The following is a 19887-nucleotide window of genomic DNA, read 5'->3' as shown; positions in this document are numbered from 1 at the left end:
ACCAGATCAAATGCTGCCAGATTATTAGCATAAAACAATAGTGTCGTACGCTTGTTACAGGGGGGGAAACAATGTGGAGCACGCAATGTATAATTTGGTTATGAAGGGGCTTGCTTATGAGCTACATCCGTCGTTTGTTACACCTAAGAGGCACTTGAAGTGCAACATCACAAATAGCAAAATTTTACAGTTATACGCGTTAACTTAAAATATAACGGCACTTTAGCTTGGTATGCTTTTAAAATTTCAATGATAAATACGCATTCAACAAATTTGCGCATATTCAAAAGACTTAAGACACGAACTCGCTGCGAATTCATTCATAAACTCAGTTGTCCTCAAGGCATAAATTCAATAAATTAAATATCAACAAATGTGTTTAACATACAACACTGCATTTAGTTGGCCATTTCATGTGTCATTTGCACACTTTGCGTGCGCGTACGCATAAATCATTCCGCAAATCGCCCAATGCGGCCGGCCACCATCGCCGCACCCCACAAAGCCAAAGGCAAGCGCATGCATCGATAACAGCGAAACAGCAAGTGCCATCAACGCCAACTCGCAATCTCAATTGCAAACAGTAGTAACTTTATTACTCAATAGTCACATCCACACACATGCACTCAGGTAGCATACGCGACATCCACCTGTTGGCCAAACGGCCGCAGCAGCATCTGCATCAAGTGCACACTCACGGTTGCCTCTTCGCGCATTGCCATCTCACATACGACATTGTGTGGCTGTGCGGCGAAGCTTAGAAGCTTAGTGCGGCGGCAGCAAGTCCGGTCAGTCCGGCTGCTTGTATGTATGTGGCGTTGTCTACGCATGCGCACCCATGCAGTGTTTGTTTTGACAGATGCGACTGATGATGCACTTAATCGGGCTTTGCTTGCGCTTTGCACGCGTCCATGTGGCAATATTGCGCAAAGGGGCGTGATAATGGCGCATTTGTTGCAATTTAATGTGTGCGCAATAAATTTCGTGCTCACATCTCCTATTGTTTACTGACTGCCTGCGCGATATTTGGTTTTATAAAGTGAATTTGATTTCTTGAGCACACCTAAAGATTAACTCGGGATAAGAGGGTTTTCATATGATCCACTTGAGCTTAGCTTGAGCTTTACTCCAGTTGGGGTAAAAAAGTGCTGATTTTGATATTCATAAAATATATGGATTAATTGGGTTGTCCAGGAACAAAGAAAAGAGGCGTGGCTGATATGAATTTGACCGAAGGAATAACAAATAACTTGGAATTCTAAGGACGCGAGGAATCTCTGTATGTATGTCTCGAAGGACTCCCAAACTCGATGTAATGAATGATCATGTAGTGGATCCATATGGCCCTTAAGTACGAGGTGTGTTCAAAAATAACGGGAATTTAAATATTTCGAATTTACCAAAGGTCATTTTTTTATTTTTTTATAATAAAGATGTACATATAAAAAAGCCCCAGAAGTACGATAAAATTTTCTGCTGTATTCATTGCTTGCTTGGTCTATAGCAGCCGCTAAAATTAGACTTGTTTTTATGAGGTTGGAGATTTTCATTTGTAGAAAGCTCACACTTCGTTGCTTGTCGTCCATATTCGCTGAACTCCTGGCTCCGTGTGACTTTTTTCAATTTCAAAAAATAAAGAGAATCTTAAAGGACCGTCGTTTGACAAGCATGACAAGCATGAAAGAGCCAAATACTATCGAAAAAAAATCGAATTTGAGAAGTTTTTCGACGATTCAAAAATCATTGGCATAAATGTATAAGATCGATTGGGACTATTTTGAAGGCGACGTTAATGTAGACGTATGAATAAAAAAAAATTTTCCAAAAAAGGAAAATTCCCGTTATTTTCTGAAGATAACTTTTATCTTTTCTTGATGTTCCAAGTGTCTAAAACACCTTCTGAACTTCGGCAGAGACTTATATAATGAGCAATTAAATTTAGTTTAATAAAAAAAATATAGAGTTTATGCTCGAGTCCAAATTTTTTATTCAAATTTGAGAGTAGACCAGCAGACACCTGCTTCGGCATTTTCTCACGTTTCACGAATTTGTACATAATTGTTGGGATCACAATAATTAAACAGTTTGCTGCAGTTTTAACGGCACTTCATCCCCTTGGCCTCACGCTGCGCCAACAGAATATATTCTTATTCTTGCTATGAAAATGAGCTGATAAGCAAATTAAAATAACAAACGGTGGCAGGCATTAACAATGTGGCAAGTGGTGGCAAGCGAATGTTAGCTTATCTAACGGCAACTGGTTGCGTCTGTTTAGCTGCTGCTGCCGCTTTTGTGCTAAACTTGCCTCATCATTCCCATTCATTAGAGGCAACAAAATTAAATAACAAAAACATTTGCATTTTCACTGCTGCAACAACAAGATGGCATAGTCGATAATACATAGCTTCACATTGAATTATCTGCGCTGCCACAATTGCCATGCCAAGTGAAGTCATGCTAAGCCATGCTATGCTATGAGACGCTATGCCACAAGTGTCTAAATTGAGCAGTTTGTTTATGCTGTGTCTTCTGGAGCGCAGCCGCCTTTGTCGGACTCCTCGCGGTGCGGTCAACCCCTTTTGCACGGTGCAGCGAGTTGCCAGGAATAATGTTCGCAGATAAGGTCGGCCAAGTGGCGGCTGAAACATTTCACAGTGGCACAAGAGTGCCTATGTTTGTGCGCGTCCGCTCATTAAAGCTGGCGGCTGAGGAGCCGCGTAATTTTGCATAAAATGAGTTGGAAAAACTAAACAAGCGTGCAAATGTACCGCTGCAACACTGCCACATTGTGTGGCATATACTTGATGTTGTTCCTCAAACGTCTTCTATAAAGGTTGACCAGCAAAGATTCATAGAAAAACGTCAAATTTATAAGTTAGAACTCGAGCAGCCTTAAAAGAGAAGAAGCGGAGCTAGCTGAAGTTACGTACAAGTCTCGACCATATATCCCTTGCAAAAGTTATTACATTAATACACAAGTAATTTATAAATTCCAAGATTTCCCTACTTGTAAGCGCATATTAATGAAGTTAGACTGGCTAACTACTGCAGGTGTCTAACAGGTGCGCGCAAAGCAAGTCAGATAATGACTGCGCCAACTCACGCGCTTTAATTTAAATTTGAATAAAGGATAATGAAGAAATATGCAATTGCATGCAATGACCTGAAGAACATATAGAATATATGTGTCTACATACATACACACACCTAGTTGGTACTAGAAAGGGTGGAAATGCAGACTTTATCTTCACTTTTGCATATTAAACAAAATTGTAAAGCTTGTAAACCATATATAAATATGTAAATTCACAAAAAATTGCCTTTCATTCTGAAATAGTTATATTTTACTTTAATTAGTAATTTCCTTGGTAAAATACTATTTAGTCGTAACTTATACCAGGTGTGTTAAAAAAATAACGGGAATTTTCGATTTTTTATACACTCGCAACAAAGTTGCTAAGAGAGTATTATAGTTTTGTTCACATAACGGTTTTTTGTAAGTCCTGAAACTAAACGAGTTAGATATAGGGTTATATATACCAAAGTGATCAGGGTGAAGAGTGGAGTTCAAATCCGAATGTCTGTCTGTCCGTCCGTCCGTCCGTCCGTCCGTCCGTCTGTGCAAGCTGTAACTTGAGTAAAAATTAAGATATCTTGATGAAACTTGGCACACTTATTTCTTGGCACCATAGGAAGGTTGCTTTCGAAAGCTTTTTGCTTGGGCAAAATCGGACCACTGCCACGCCCACAAAATGGCGAAAACCGAAAACACATAAAGTGCTATATGTGATTGGCGTTGCAACCGTTTAGCCGGTTATAGCCGAATCGACGATAGTGCGCCACCTGTCTCTCTCCTTCGCAGTTCGGCGCCAGTTGGAGATCCCAAGTGTAACCAGGTCGCTCTCCACCTGGTCCCTCCAACGGAGTGGAGGCCTTCCCTATAAAGTGCTATAACTAAGCAATAAATAAAGCTATGGAAATAAAATTTGGTACAAAGGGTCGCACTATGAAGGGGCATATTTGGATGTAATTTTTTTGGAGAAGTGGGCGTGGCCTCGCCCTCAAACAAGTTTTTTGTATATATCTCGCAAATCAATAAAGCTAAGCTACATAAACCAAACTTTCTGCAGTCGTTTCTTTTAGCCACTTCTTAATACAGTCCAAAATTAAAGAAATCGGATAGTAACCATGCCCACCTCCCATACAAAGGTTAGGTTGAAAATTACTAAAAGTGAGTTAACTCACTAACGAAAAACGTCAGAAACACTAAATTTCACATAAGAAATGGCAGATGAAAGTTGCACTCAGATTGGATGGAAAATGGGCGTGGCGTCGCCCACTTATGGGTCAAAAACCATATCTCAGGAACTACTCGACCGATTTCAATGAAACTTGGTTTGTAATAGTTTCCTTACATCCCAATGATATGTTGTGGAAATTAGCCAAATCGCTTCACAACCACGCCTACTTCCTATATAACAGAACTTTGAAGACGATCTGAATTGTTTACTTTAAAATATATAAAATAACCACTAGTGAAGATATCGGTGCAGAATTTTGCACAAATACTGCATTTATAGTGTGGCAGCCCCATTCTAAAAATCGCCGAAATCGGACCATAGGTTTTTAAGGCCCCATATATCGAACATGAGGTGCTCGGTTCTTCTAACCTAATATTATGTTTTCCAACTTGCAATGGACTTTATACCATATATATGACGAATATGTGGGTCAAATTGTGTATTATATAATATAAATAAAGTTAAGTAAATAAATTGCGAGAGTATAAAATGTTCGGTCGCACCCGAACGTAGCCTTTCCTTACTTATTTTAATATTTACTCATTCGTGTACATTAATGTTGTCGCCTTCCAAATAGTCCGCATTCAATATTCGGCACATATTCGTCCAATCGCCGAAACGATCAGCAATTTCTCGTATGCTTGTAAAACGACGGCCTTGAGGTTCTCTTTTTTTTTGTAAATTGGAAAAAGTCACACGGAGCCATGTTTAGCGAATATGGAAGCTGGGGCATCGTTACACAACAATTGGAGCAGAAAAAAAAGATTTAAAAAATTTGACAATTCAACTTTTACACTTTTGGACAATTGGAAATTTTAAAATTCCCGTTATTTTTTGAACACACCTCGTATGTAAGGTGGCTCACCATTTCAGAAGTCTTTATTTGCCACTATTTTTAATAATAGAATAACAGAGCGGGTAAACGCTTTTACTTAATTTTCTTCAAAGTAAGTCTCAGGATTGACGATTACTTCACCCTTAGCTCTAATAAAGAAGCAATTTCCTTCAATTGTCGTGAGGTCTATGAACAACCCAAATTCGTACTGAGCGAGAATAGGATAATATCTTCCGGAGGATATCTCGATCACCCTCATTTTACATGCATACTTTGCAATTTTTTACATTTTTTTACGTTTCCATCCATAACACCCTTTTTTGGGATGATCCAACCAGTGAAGCGCCCAGATAACATTTATATAGGTATGTACTATATATCGATTTTTTTTAATTCTGTATATACAATTGAATAAGTGCTGTAGAGATAATAAACAATAAAGTCGCAAAAAGAGCGACAGTTAATATAAAACGAAATAAAATCGATATCACATTAGACACACTAAAAACTACGCTTTAACAGTAAATTATTAAAGTACATATATAAATAATATGTATATATGAACGTTACCTCCGAAAATATGCACAAAAAGTACACCGTTGACTGCAGAAATATACACAAATTAAATTATGAGAAAATTTTCGGAAACAGAGACGGCTGAAAAAGGTTCACACACTTTTCGTGCTCTCAATTAACTGTACAAAACAAACAGACAAATAAACCACAAAACACGCAATTAAAATTATAGTTTAACATATAAACATAATAAATGCCGAAATGCATAATGTATTTGAATGTACAAGGAGGAAGAACAAGAAGCGCATGTATTCGGTTTTCGGGGTTGCGTTAATTTGCACCCCCGAGCAATTACAAAATATGCCTTGAAACATGCATAGGAGGCATGTTCGAATGAAGTAACAGGTATTGAAAATATTTAGAGACTCGAACTCGAAAAGTACAAATGCGCCGAAAAAGTGACTGAGTATTCAGATCAACAGTTGAAATGTTCGGGTTTGTAGGCAATTGTGGATGGTGCGAGTGCGCAAATCGCTTCAGCGGAAACTCATTGGCAACGGTTCGCTGATTTTTTGTTTTCAACGAAGTTCCTCTCGCTATTGTTGTTGCATAGCGCGCGTGGTTTAACTATTCCAATTTCATGTCAAAATCAGCGAAAAATATAAAAGAATGGCCTGGTAGCCACAGCGAATTCCAGCCGAGTCTAACCCCAAACAATTGCGAAATTTATGCTTTTTTTCGCCTAAATATTATTCATTTGTTTCGTTTTAGACTCGGTAAACACACACCAGTTACGCTTCGCCACGCCACACAATCATGATAAGTTAATTTCTTCTTAACTGCAAAAAAAATTAACTGAAATAGACATAAAAAGAAGACAACCGAACTGCGAGTGTGTTGAGTGGAGCCAAGTGGGCGGGGCGCGGTTAGCGGCGTATGGACAGAGTAAAGCACTGTCATTGTACTGCAATGTGCTCGGCAAGCGTACTTTGTCGCTTTTTTGCAATTATTACTGCTCTGATATCAGAGTTAATTGCGGCGAGAGAGAGAGACCGAACGAATACTTAGCGCGTACCGGATTCTGAGAATGAGAAGCTCGAGCAAAACAACTGTGTTGTTGTCATCGAATGTGATAAATGATCACAGATCTATTTGTGGTATGCGAGAAGCTATCAGGCCTAAAGCACGAAGCCCGCTCTACTCAGAAATTCAATCGGAGATAATCCTTATTCTACCGAGAAGCGACTGAGTTTTGAAAACAAATTTGGTTGATCCGAATTTGGATCAAAACCAGGTTTTGAATTCTTTAGCAATCGTTTGCTAAGTAAGTTGATTATAAAAACTTAAAGCTTATAAGATCTCAAACGGTAATAGAAAGCTCTGCAGACTCAATAAAAGCATTTTTTTTCTAGTTTTTGGTTCGAAGCGAATACTTTCAACCGAGCAACTGCATTCGCTCCACTTTCATGGTAAATCAGCACAAATTTTCTCGTATTCTATAAGTGAGAATTAATGCGGCAAAACACCGATAAAGAGGTAAATCACCGCCACAGACGGTAGTCAACGATAACTCACAAACACGCACACTTTTTTTTATAAAAAAAAACTATTTTATGGGAAGACATTAGAGTGGAAAAGGTGTTCCAGCACAAAAACAACTGATAGAAGAAATAATAATATAATTACATGTGTGTGTCTGTGCCACAGCTCAGTAGGGAGACATTAGAAAATTTCTCATATGGAAACACCTGAGCATGTAAGATTGCAGGAAATCTACTGTGGCGTAACATCATTAAAATTAATTCAACTCACCGCCTAGTGCATCGCCTTTTCTAGTTCAGTTTGCTTGCGAGTGTGTGTGTGTGTGTGTGTGGCGGCTTGACTGGCACCCGGTTTCTTCGTAGTAGATTTGTAGATAGACCGCTTGATGGACAATCAGCAAAACACATAAGGCACACACAATAGGGCTAAGCAGCGGCAGCAGCAGATACTTACTCGCAGGGGGAACAAGTTGAATCATCACCGGAACCATTGTTGGCTAAGTGAAGGGGCGCCGCGCACGGTCAGGGTGGGATTTATGTTATTACACACTTGCTAATGATTTCTTGAGTACGTTACGTTGTAATACGTTGGAAGTAAGTACGTGCGGCCTGTAAAATGTAGCTCAGTTTTTGGGTTACGCTTCGTTGGAGAGTTAAGGCTACTCTTCGGGTGGTGAACTATGGTAGTGAACCTTACTGAAGACGAAGTTGAGATATTCATCTTCTCATCGCTTCGTCTCAACAAAATTTTCTGTCTTATACTTTAAGATATCTCCTGAGAGATCGTACTATCGTCTCAAACAGTTCAAATCTTCGGTTACAGTACTGATCACATCCGATCATATGCGTCTCGAAATCTCTTCAGCACTTGTTATTTGTTGGCGTTGTAGCGACAGAAAAAGAATCCCGGCCCGTTTCGGTTACGTAGATCCAATATCGTGGGAACATTGATTTTGTTTTTACATCAGACCATTTGTCACTTTTACAGAGAGATTGAATACAGATCGATAACAAAAATGTATGAAATCGCTTCTTAACTGCAAATAATAATGAATATGCTCACATCACAAAATAGTTCGCTCTCAATTTGCGAGAAGAGCAGATTACACACTTCCAATCACAGAAGGTGGCAAGCTTTATCAGTTCCACTGATCTTACGAGTCTGTACATATTTCAATTTGTGATTTATTAATCAAGTGTAAATGTTTGCATACAAACAAGTTTTATTGATTAAGCGTTCGCAACAATGTAGAGAGTAAAATGACCAGTTCACTAGTGCAACGCAAGTGATTAAAAGCAACGGTACAACAAGTGAAATGCCACGGAAGACGCAAAATTATGCCGAAATCTGTCTGGTGATTGTGACAAGCCTTTGTCTGTTTGCCACAGCCGAAATCGGTGAATATGTTATCAAATCGGAGCAGTGAGTATGATTACTGAATTACACAAAGCAGCACATTTTCTATGAGTTTCTCGTTCTAAACACTCTCAGACTACCACCTGATCTCAACTTCATGCCCACACTGGGCAATGGCCACATGGGCTATACGGTATTTGGCGACGCTATCTACATGAATGGTGTCTACAACGGTGAGGGAGGAAACAGCCGCCGTGCGCGTATCCCCAACTGGCTTAACTTGAGTGTGGCCACGATTCAGTACGAGGAGTGGGAGCTCCATATCGTACCGGACATGTTTGAACTGCAGCTGCAAGAAGGTTACTTCCGTTGGCTATTTGCCTATGAGGCCAATGGACTGCAACTGCAATTAGAGCAACGCACATATCCGCATCGCTACTACAATCGCGCTTTGATCTATGAACTTTTCGTGCACTGCAACGGCGCTATAGGTAAAAGCCGATGATGGCTGCTGATCACTTGGCACGCAATGCATTTCCGCTTCAGATATATTTATATTTCCTCCAATCTTCTTCATTTAGATCCATTGCTTATAAAGTTGACCCAAAAGCCCGGTAAAGCAAGTGAAGCTTTCGACTTCTCAACATTGGGCAAGACTAACGGTAGAGGAGGAGGCTATAAAATGCTGCGTGGGGTAACACGGCAATTAGAACAACCCGATTTTCAAACCGAGCCACGCAAGATTTTCGTGGCTTTCAGCGATGATTGGGTGAATGAGCATACCATCGAACTTGGTGCTGGCCAAGATGACTTTTATTACCGTTTTGTGATTACCGCAGACGAGAGCGAGGAGATTGCACGACGAGAAATGACTGCAGGTATTTATATTGAATTTGTGGGAAAAAACAATAATATATAACGGTAAATATACACAGTTATGAAACTTACTCCGGAGGAACTTTTTCAAAAGCACGCCTTTGAGTGGAGAACCTTTTGGCAAGACTTCAATATACAAATTGACGGAAATGTGGAATTGGTAAGCTGTATTCAGGCATGGACTTGGACTTCACAAGTATTGAAGCTAGTATTTTTCAGTCCCATATAGTTAACGCTGGCATATTCTATTTGGCCAACTCTCTGCCCTCTTTGAACACAAGTCAAACGAACGGCGCCTACTTTGGACTCAGCCCCACTGGCATAGGGCGTGGTCAACTCGACGCCGACTATGAGGGACACAACTTTTGGGACACAGAAATTTGGATGCTGCCAGCCATCACACAGTTCAGTACAAGCTGGTCAGAGCAGCTGCTACAGTACCGATTCCAGCACCTACCGGGCGCACGTTACAACGCGAGGCGAACTGGCTACCGAGGAGCACGGTAAATGAAGCATGCATTTATGAGACAATATTATTTTCTTATGCATAAATGTACAGTTTTCCGTGGGAGAGCGCCTACACTGGCACCGAAGTGACGAATCCTTGTTGTCCAGAGATCGCCGCACAGGAAATTCACATCTCGCCTGATATTGTATTGGCGCTGCAGCACTACTATGTCATAACACATTCCAAAGAGTGGCTGTGCCGTGTTGCTTGGCCAATAGCCAAGGAGGTGGCCGAGTTTCTGGTTGGGCGTGTGCACGATGATGGACAACAGTATCATCTAGAAGGTAGGTGGCTTTAGAGCTGATATGCAGTTACTTTTCTGTATTTATTAATGTTCGTAGGTGTCATGGGTCCAGATGAAGATCACTCAAATGTAACAGATAGTGTATACACGAATGTGGTTGTTAAGCAGTCGTTAGAGTTCGCAAGGTACAGTTATCAGTTAAGCTCTGTCAATGAGTATACGTCACTATTTCACTTTCGACAGCTTTGCGCGTTCCATGTGTGCTTCGGCCGACAATCACTCTGACATCTGGTTAGATGTCGCACGGCGCATACGTATATTATACGACGAGAAACTGGATTACCACCCACAGCATGTGGGCTACCAGCGCGGAGAGACTGTGAAGCAGGCCGATGTCATTCTACTGGGCTATCCCATACAGTACGCCATGTCCAAGTAAGAACCATGCACCATTTAGAATTATAATCTCTGATCTGCAACAAATGTATTTAGCGTTACACGACTGAATGATCTCCACAACTATGAGGTGGTGACACGCGAGTCTGGACCTGCCATGTCGTGGTCAATGTTCGCCATCAATTATTTGGACGTTAAAGATATAGACAAGGCTAGCTTATATTTCCAGCGGGGCTACAAGGATTATGTGCGTCCGGAATTTAAGGTACGGACAAGCAGCAGTAGACAACCGGTTCTTTAAGGTTATGTTTTTTTGTGTTGCAGGTCTGGAGTGAGAACAAAAATGGCTTTCCGGGTTCTGCAAATTTTCTCACTGGCATCGGCGGTTTTCTGCAAACAATTATCAATGGCTTTGCTGGTATTCGCTTTCAGTTGGTTGGAAATCAATCTGTGATGGTGATCCAAAAAACTTACTGCCTGCCTACAAGCAAAGGTTTCACTCTCAATGGTAAGCTTTGGATATCTCAATTGTAATTCGATGTTTAGTAGCAATAATATACCTTCATTTAGGCATTAAATTTGCGCAATCCAAATTTTCTTTGGAGATTCGTAGAAATGGCACAACAACATTACGATGTGTGGAAAAAGGTGGTTTGAACATTGAGTTATTGGTCAACTCCCAAAAGTATGCAGTGGATAACAGTTTCTCAAGTAAGTCATAGACTTCATTCCAAGAACAAAAAATTTACTTTTCTTCTCATTTCAGTCACTTTAAATGGAAATACGGCAACCTTGCGCACGATTTAAATATAAAATGTAACAAATATTTCTACCGTATTGTGTCTGGTTTTATACACCTCAGTTTTATTGTAGACATTTAGAAAAAATAAGTAATTCTACAGCGTTAGTTTAGATTGAATGACTATTGAATAAATGTTGGTGATCTGGGTACTGAACGGTTTGTGACCACCTTATAATTGTCCGTTTGGGCTATTGCAATATTCGTTTTGGTATTGTACGGGAATGCTGATTGGGTTGGGTTGGGTTGGGTTATGTTGTGAAATTTTCGATTACTATAGGACTACAATACTTAACGATACGAAGTGGTTTATCTGTAAGTTTCTTAGAAAGCAAAGAATTTACATGGAGAGTAACCTATTTATATTTGGATATCGTTGCGCCAGTAACTGCAGCAGTTTGCTTGCCACCACTCAGCACCACAAACGGTGTTTTCGTTTCCTTTTGTTTTTGCTGCAGCATAGTAAGTGTACCCAGCGGTGTGTCTGTGGAGCTCATCGTCTTCATCAACTATAAATATAAAAAAAATTTATAAAATTTCTAATTCTTTGTATTAAAAAGCTTCGCTTAGTGTTACTTACGCCTTCTTGCTCCATCTTCTTCAAACGCTTCTCGATTTTGTTCTTTCCCGGTCCCTTGCCATGGAATTTATGTGACAAGTAACGAAATGCTTCCTTGGAGTTGAGTATACGGCCATTGTCGTCAATATATTCCAGCTTTACATTTGGTTTGAACGTCTCTTTGTCCTTGAAATCCATAATGGGACCAGCGTGGAAACGATCACGTCGTCCAAACTTATCATCTTCCCTGTAATTAACACAAAGTACGTTCAGTTGAGGAAATGCAAACGTATGACGAAAATCCAGTTTACTTACACTGCCGATTTGTCTTCAATGGAGTAATTCTTTGCTTGCAGATGTGCCATCTTTGAATTGCTTGGTCGATTGTGCTCCTCCTTTTCTAAATAGCCCTTTGATAGCGCCAAACGTAAAGCGTTCGCCACACCAGCACTGACATCTGGCTCTTCATCCAAAATAGCAACCTCTTCCAAATTGTCACCCAAGTCCTCGAATTCGGCTGGCTGTACAACTTCATCTGGATTAACCGAATTCCAAGTGCCATGGTTAAGTTCCGGCTCGTTGTGTCGATCGTTGTAACGTTCTTCGTTTCCGTCATTCGTTTCGAAGTCCATCATATCATTGGAGTCTTCGTCTCGATTGCCAGCCATGCCATAGGTGGGTATATCACCAAGAGTACGACAGAATTCTGCAGTGGCGTTGAGCACAATGTTGCCGTCTGCACCACGGATGCCACCCTCACCATCTGCACCATCAACGGGTTCTGCTTTGATCTCATCTTTGATACTGTTAAAGTCGATGGGTATTGATTTCTTAATTATATTCTCTTTTTGTTTTAACTTTCGCGCTTTGGAAAGTATGCGTTCAAGATCATCGTCAGCTTCTTCCATCTTAATATCGGGCACTGTGTCTTTTGTGTCATCTGTATCCATGCTTTCTCCTTCATGATTCCGATCGCGTCGACTCCCTAAGTGCTGCTTCAAAGGCTCATCCGTTAAAGGTAGCAAGTCTTCGGCTTTCAGCTTTTTCCTTAGTTTCTTTACTTTTTTCTTCGGTTTCTTAAATCTGAAATGAAGTAAATAACTCAGACCAAATTATAATAAGCTCACAATATATGTCACTTACTTCGTCAACTCAGCTTCGGTATATGTATCTGTAGCAAGTTCGATTCTAGCATCCTCTAAAGTTTCCAAACGCTTTCCTGCGAGCTTTGTTTTTATCTGCAAAGAAAGTGGTTAATATGAATGTTAACATATTTAACTCAATCGGTTACCTCTAGCAGTTTCCTACGATGTTCACGCTCTTCCTCCAAGTTATCGCCAATGACAAATTCTTTCTTTTTCTTATTTCCATCAATATCTTCGTCATATTTTTCCAGTATTCCACGTTCAATTGGGTTACCTAACTCGTCATACTGCTCTTCGTATACGTTGTATCCGTAACTTAGCGGATTTTGTTTCTTATTTTCAACATTCTTACGATACCGCTCTTCGTCCACCAAATTCACGTTTATTAGAGCATCTCCATCTTCGTCCAGAACGTCTTTGTCTTTTAGAGTCAGTATGACCGATTTGCCTTCAGTGAATTCATCTATATCGTGTTCAACTCGTAAGCCTTTCAGATGTTTATCATTGTAAGCCTTTCTACGTGCTACCTCCTTTTCTTTCTCTACCAAATCGTTGACTCCGAATTCGGCATCCATTTCCTCAATCATTTTTGCCTAATAATTAAGGAATAGTTTAAAAATAATGAAATTTTTATTTTTGTCTACAATACACACCCTCTTCTCAGCTTCCCTCTTTTCATCAATAACCCGTCGATTTCGAGATACCCATTTAGAGACATCATCCGTTTCTTCGTCCGATTCTCCTAATGTACGTATACGTGCTAGTTGCTCTTCCAGGAACCTTTTCTCTTTTCGCTGTTTCAGCTTTTCCCTCATTTTCTCTGCCTCCGCTTTTTCTTTTAAATTTGACGCAGGTTTATGCAAAAACTCCCCCCATTCGTCTTTATACGAAGATAATTCTTTTTCTCCTGGCTGTACCTTTTTCGCTTCCACGGCAGCTGCGGAGGAACTCGCTGGCTTTGATGGACCACTATCTACTTCCAGAGGCTTCAGCCCTAATTTAGCGCGAAGTTTATTTGTTTCTTCGATGGAAAGACAATCTCCTGCACCATTTTCAGGAATAGGAGAACGTGAACGATCGTCACGAGACTGACGATCTCTTGATTTGTCTATTACTTTCTCACGTTCACGTTCTCGTTCACGATCACGATCTCTATTACTTCTGTCATGTTCAAAACGTTGCTCCCTTTCTCGAGCCCGTTCACGATCACGTTCAATTCGGTCACGTTCTTTTTCTCGTAATTCTCGGTCACGGTCTCGTGCACGATCCTTTTCTCGATCTCGATCTCGTTCTCTTTCGATTCGATCACGTTCCATATCTCTTTCTTTACGACGCTCCAGCTCACGTTCCCTTTCATAGCGATCCCTTTCCTTTTCTCGTTCGCGTTCACGTGCCCATGCTTTCTCATCTTCCCTATCTTTTTGGCGCTCATGATCTTTTTCTCGATCGATAATATGTTTTGACAACTGTGGAGGCGGTGGGGCTTCACATTCAACATCGCTATCTTGCCCATATGACTTTAATGGGTTATCATCAAGAGGTACCTCAACGCAATCAGAACCTAAAAATGGAAAAACACGCTATTAAATCAAACAAATTGTTAATTTGGTAATCGCTTTATACGAAGATGTCAATTTCAAAACCGCTTTCAACTAGTTGCGAAATTTTCATACATATTCAATATGTGCCGCAAATCTGGAAAATAGCAAAGAAAAGAGAAAAACGCGATGATTTATCATAAACACGTAAATGGTTGTGTAACTCTTGGAATAGTATAAATATGTACATATTTCATAAGTTTCTTGAATTAAATCGCTCTTTGCATAAATGCTTTTATGCTATTCCAAATAAGCGGCCATGACAAAATTGTCGCCGCTTAGCTCGAGTTACACACTAAAATACTGTGTATAATATACCAGCGCACTACGGTGCACTTACTATCATCTGAATCCGACTCTTCTAGGGCAATAACTTCTGGATGATGGCGACGTTCCTTTTCACGATCGTGCTCGCGCTCGCGATGCTTCTTATGATGATGGCGTTCCTTGTGCTCCTTATGGCGCTTGTGCTTGTGGTGACGATGCGAAGATGAACTTTCACCTTCATCAATTCCATCAATGCTACGATGTTTGTATTTCTTGTCTTTTTTATGTTTTTTTCCACTTGAAGAAGACCCCATTTTTAACTATATGCAAACTAACACAATTCTTTCAACGAAAATATTTTTGCGAGTTCAGCAAACGTTTATGAATGTGAGTTTGACGTTTCGGAGAATCGTCAAACGAAATGTCAAAATAAATTCTTTATCGATACAGACACTATTATTGTGAATAACAAATGAATGTAAACACTGGAGAGATTTTCTTTCACTTTGTTTATTATTATTTATTTTACTTAATTTAATCAAATCAAAATTATTATGAAAACGTTAACATTAGCCCTTCTATATATAAACAATATGTTTCTAATACGAATCAGTTTAAATGATATTTTAGCGCTTTTCTAAACTAGCGGCTTGTTTAGCAAATGTCTCCTTTAGCGCATTTAGACGGCATAGTTCCTCCCTTAATTCTGTGTATTCCAAATATGATAAGGTTCCTTGGAGCAGCATAGCGCATTTCAGTTGTAGTACACGTGCTACTTCGGTTTGTTTACGTTTTAAGGTGCTCACTTTTTTGTCATCTTCATTAGACGAATCTTTTGAGACCTTGGAATGCTTTTTAGATTTTTTATGCGATTTGTGGGGAGTTTCCTCTTGTTTCTGTAAATATTTATACATATTTTATTACTTCAATTTATGAAGAGTTTATCTTGTAGCTTACCTTTGATTTTGCCATTTTCAGTATTCACAATAAACAAATGTCTGGCTGTCAAGCAGAAGTGTCAAATGCTGAATAAGTGAACTGCTTTATCCACAAAGCGGCAACAACGGGAAATTCAAAAAAGTATTCACATTCACGATCCTATTGAAATCTATTTATCTGTGAGTTAATTCTAATAATTTACTTAAATAATTTGGAGGTGAACATTAGAAAACATGACTGATCCAAATGAGACATTAAGCATTCTCAATGCTGAGGCACGTAGGCAGATGGAATTAAAACGAGACAGTGAATTGTGCAAGATCAGGAAATTGCGTTTGGTCTTGGATAACTTACAAAAGATTCGAATAAATAAATTGGATTTGCCAGATAGTGGTGAGCAAGTAGATCATGCTTTAAAAGTACTAGATGTCAACGACTACTTGCATATGAATGCCGGAGGAGCAGACGACTATCTTCTAGGTAAGAAAGTTGAAATTAATTAAAACTATATTTGCTAATAATTATTTTCCATAAATAGGCTTGAAAAATCTTCGAGAGTCCATAAACTTGACTTATACGGAGCGAAAAGCTATACGCGAAGAAATTACATCCTTATTACGTTCAAATTTACAACCAGTCATTGATTTTGGTAAAAAGTTAAAAGCAGAGATACCTGATGTGTTTGCAGAGCCTGGTACACCACCACCCACCGGCAAAGGTGTTTCAACAAAGGCCTCTGGATTCAATCAGATCATTTCTTTGGAGTCCCAACGTCGTTCTAATTTGCAAAAACTTGTGGAGGCTCGTAATCGCAAATGTGCTTACCTCAAGGCTGCAGCAGAATTGAAAATGGGTCCATACCTTGCACATGAATTGGAACTTTTGCATGCTCAAGGTAGACTAACGCAAGAGAAATCCAATATACTAAGAAACTACTTTACGAACGAGTTATTAGCACGAACTGAACACAGCGCCAAAGCACTCAGAGAAGTTGAAAATTATATAGACATGGAATCAGAAAAAATTGCGGGAACAGAATCAAATTAGTGCAAGTCACCTTCTCTATTATAAAACAAAATACGTGTAAATAATTAGAAAATATAAGCAATTAAAATAATTATACAAATTGCTTTTTTCCTTGTCTAGATGAATTTAACATTCTTTAGTGGCAACGCCTTATCCTCATCCATACCACCTTACGCCCCTTTCCCAAGAAACCGGCTTTCAGCTGTCATATTACCGCGAAGTTTTTATTGTTTGCATTTTGGACGCCAAATTTATGCTCAAGTGAATTGCTAAAAATTTAAAGCGGAAAAAATATCAGCACTTTTGAAATGGCCTCCGACGACATAAAGGAGAGCACCGAAGTTAAAGAATCCAATGAAGTTAATAGTGTAGAACCACCTCCAGCACAGGTAACCGCGTCGCCGCCTACGATCGATTTAGAAGTCCCATCAAATATTACAGTAAATTCATTAGGAGAGAGTGAGGAATCTGATGAAGACAAAGATGAGACAGGAAGTGTAATAAGCACGGCGACTACTACTACATCGCGTAGTAAATCGCCAAATAATAGGAAGAATTCAAAACCACGGAAAAAGTCCAAAAAGACAGTTAAACCACTCTATAAATATATGTACGTATAGAAAATCTAAATCATTCTTTAGATATAAGTTTCTTGTTTTTGCTAAAGTTGTCATCTGCGTGAGGATCACGGCCAACCCTTATTCGGTGCACAGTTTAATCAACATCTTATTAAAGAGCAGGCAATTTTCGCATCAGTGGGAAAGGATCGTATATCAATTTATGAGTGTCCTCGAGAAAACGAGCAAGGTGACAGTAATGGGAACGGAATCAAATTGCTCCAGTGCTATGCGGATCCCGATGTAGTTACATGAATATATATTTTGTTAAGTGAACATATTAATTAACTTGGTTTTCTGCAGCCCGACGAGAATTTCTATACTTGCGCCTGGTCCTACGATCCTGAGAACGGTGATCCAATACTTGCGGCCGCTGGGTATCGTGGAGTTATACGCATATTCAATCCATCAAAACATATTTGCACTAAACATTACATTGGTCATGGGCACGCGATTAACGAATTGAAATTTCATCCCAAATTGCCTCAATTTCTACTATCGGGCAGTAAAGATCACTCACTACGACTATGGAATATACAAACAGATGTGTGTGTGGCTATATTTGGCGGCGTTGAAGGACATCGCGATGAAGTGCTTTCAGTTGATTTCGATTTACGCGGAGATCGAATTATGTCCAGTGGTATGGATCACTCATTGAAATTGTGGCGTCTGGATAAACCTGCCATTAGGGATGCCATCGAAAGTAGTTGTACGTTCAATACCAGCAAGAACGCAACACCTTTTCCAACAATTAAAGAGCATTTCCCTGATTTCTCCACACGAGATATTCATCGAAATTATGTAGATTGCGTGCAATGGTTTGGAGACTTCGTCCTTTCGAAATCATGCGAAAATTCTATTGTATGCTGGAAGCCTGGCAAACTGGAGCATACTGATGTTAAAGCACAGGATTCCACAACAACGATTATACATCACTTTGACTATAAAGAATGTGAAATTTGGTTTGTGCGCTTTGCTTTCAACTTTTGGCAGAAGGTTTTGGCTCTGGGCAATCAGCAGGGCAAAACCTATGTTTGGGAGTTGGATAATTCCGATCCGAATTTAACGAAATGCAGCACACTAGTACATCCCAAGTGTACTAGTGCAATTAGGCAGACATCGTTCTCCAAGGATGGACACGTTTTGATTTGTGTTTGTGACGATGGCACCATTTGGCGATGGGATCGCTCAAATTAGATAGTTATACATAATTTCATATACATACATATACATAATATCTATGGGGAGCTTAATTTTTACCAGTTCGCTTTTCAATGTAATTCTTATTTATTTTACTATAAAAAAATAAATCTATACAATTTATACATTTTAAGAGATAATTCGAATGCACTTCGAAACACACATATCACCGATAAAAGCAAATCCGTCTTTGCCAACGGGTGGGTAAACATTCAAAAACTTTCTTTCGTCCCAAATTACTTTCTATGAAATCCTGTATACATTCTTCTACATTTGAACGCCATTGCAGTTCTTTATAAAGAGGAAACTCATCGCCAGCTCTTTTCATTCGTCGTATTGCTGTTTGGTAGCATTTCCACGGTTGCGGTTCAACAACAAGTAATTCAGCTAGGCCACAAAGTCTTTCTAGAAATAGTTTTAAACCGTCATCGCCATGGTTCAAGTGAATCCACATTGTTACAGAAAAACAACAAACCACGTCAAATTTACTACGATTCCATTTGTGTAAATGCTCGTTAATTTGATTAGAGGCATTCGAATTCATAATATCCAAATGCTCGTAATTCACATTTGACGGAAATTCATTCGCACATTTAGCACGCTTCACCAAGTCGGAATCGATGTCAACGCCTAGTATTTGTATATTACGGTCATGTTGTACACCAACACACTCATTTAAAAATGTATACAACAGTTGAGTCAGGTTTCCAGCATTACAGCCAATATCGAGGACCAAGTAGGGTTCATTTGTTTGGGGCGTTTCAGCGCAAACCCACACATCGCGTGGTAATAATTTTAAACGCTGTGCCGCGTTATTAAAGTTATAGTAGTTTATAAAGTTTCCATATTGTACAGCTCCAGGATCATTGTTTCGATATTCCATTTTTAGTTGGCTAGTTCCGTGCGTTTATTTCTTTAAACAGCTGTTTAGCTGTACACGTATATATGTACATACACTGTTTACATTGTAACAGTAAGGTAAGGATAATTTGAATTGTTTGAATAATAATACATTTTTGTAGACTTAACGATCTATTCAATTGAAAATTTAGCAAATTAATACCGAATATAAATGAATTTAATAGAATAAAGTTCTCTCATTTTTGTACTTTTTATTATTTTACTTAGTTCATATGACACTGCCTTACCTACTTTAAATATTT

The 19887-nt window shown here is 39.3% G+C and overlaps 6 protein-coding genes across 7 annotated transcripts; 3 read left to right on the top strand and 3 right to left on the bottom strand.

Moving 5' to 3' along the window:
• The first annotated feature begins 8365 nt into the window (after window positions 1-8365).
• On the top strand, window positions 8366-11535 carry LOC105209737 (protein-glucosylgalactosylhydroxylysine glucosidase). The gene is made up of 12 exons (XM_011180316.3): window positions 8366-8616; window positions 8686-9041; window positions 9132-9428; window positions 9486-9586; window positions 9646-9929; window positions 9986-10218; window positions 10276-10363; window positions 10422-10613; window positions 10671-10839; window positions 10899-11082; window positions 11145-11285; window positions 11341-11535. The coding sequence occupies exons 1-12, from the start codon at window positions 8510-8512 to the stop codon at window positions 11379-11381; spliced, it is 2193 nt and encodes a 730-aa protein (XP_011178618.1). The 5' UTR covers window positions 8366-8509; the 3' UTR covers window positions 11382-11535.
• Window positions 11536-11635: 100 nt separating this feature from the next.
• Window positions 11636-15360, bottom strand: LOC105209738 (U4/U6.U5 tri-snRNP-associated protein 1). Its single transcript, XM_011180317.3, has 7 exons — window positions 15016-15360; window positions 13731-14638; window positions 13224-13670; window positions 13076-13170; window positions 12248-13015; window positions 11954-12179; window positions 11636-11882 (listed from the first exon to the last, which is right to left on the bottom strand). The coding sequence occupies exons 1-7, from the start codon at window positions 15254-15256 to the stop codon at window positions 11730-11732; spliced, it is 2838 nt and encodes a 945-aa protein (XP_011178619.1). The 5' UTR covers window positions 15257-15360; the 3' UTR covers window positions 11636-11729.
• Window positions 15361-15438: 78 nt separating this feature from the next.
• On the bottom strand, window positions 15439-16036 carry LOC105209736 (uncharacterized). Its single transcript, XM_011180315.3, has 2 exons — window positions 15900-16036; window positions 15439-15838 (listed from the first exon to the last, which is right to left on the bottom strand). The coding sequence occupies exons 1-2, from the start codon at window positions 15912-15914 to the stop codon at window positions 15569-15571; spliced, it is 285 nt and encodes a 94-aa protein (XP_011178617.1). The 5' UTR covers window positions 15915-16036; the 3' UTR covers window positions 15439-15568.
• Window positions 15981-17169, top strand: LOC105209735 (augmin complex subunit dgt2). Of its 2 annotated transcripts, XM_029038606.2 has the most exons (3): window positions 15981-16361; window positions 16420-16964; window positions 17028-17169. In XM_029038606.2, the coding sequence occupies exons 1-2, from the start codon at window positions 16115-16117 to the stop codon at window positions 16926-16928; spliced, it is 756 nt and encodes a 251-aa protein (XP_028894439.1). In that variant the 5' UTR covers window positions 15981-16114; the 3' UTR covers window positions 16929-16964; window positions 17028-17169. The 2 variants fall into 2 exon arrangements, with proteins under 2 accessions (XP_028894439.1, XP_011178616.1); XM_011180314.3 differs by lacking the exon at window positions 17028-17169 and having other exon boundaries at window positions 16420-17009.
• A 45-nt stretch (window positions 17170-17214) lies between these two features.
• On the top strand, window positions 17215-18849 carry LOC105209732 (polycomb protein esc). The gene is made up of 3 exons (XM_011180306.3): window positions 17215-17517; window positions 17575-17767; window positions 17828-18849. Exons 1-3 carry the CDS (start codon window positions 17216-17218, stop codon window positions 18719-18721), a joined length of 1389 nt encoding a protein of 462 aa, XP_011178608.1. The 5' UTR covers window position 17215; the 3' UTR covers window positions 18722-18849.
• Window positions 18850-18988: 139 nt separating this feature from the next.
• LOC105209733 (probable RNA methyltransferase CG11342) lies at window positions 18989-19797 on the bottom strand. The gene is made up of 2 exons (XM_054226332.1): window positions 19200-19797; window positions 18989-19129 (listed from the first exon to the last, which is right to left on the bottom strand). Exons 1-2 carry the CDS (start codon window positions 19605-19607, stop codon window positions 19112-19114), a joined length of 426 nt encoding a protein of 141 aa, XP_054082307.1. The 5' UTR covers window positions 19608-19797; the 3' UTR covers window positions 18989-19111.
• Window positions 19798-19887: the final 90 nt, after the last annotated feature.

This window comes from Zeugodacus cucurbitae, chromosome 3 (assembly GCF_028554725.1).
Source record: "Zeugodacus cucurbitae isolate PBARC_wt_2022May chromosome 3, idZeuCucr1.2, whole genome shotgun sequence".
NCBI classification, from domain to species: Eukaryota; Metazoa; Arthropoda; class Insecta; order Diptera; family Tephritidae; genus Zeugodacus; species Zeugodacus cucurbitae.
Note: the sequence above shows the minus strand (reverse complement) of the source record. Positions and strands in the feature narration are given on the sequence as shown.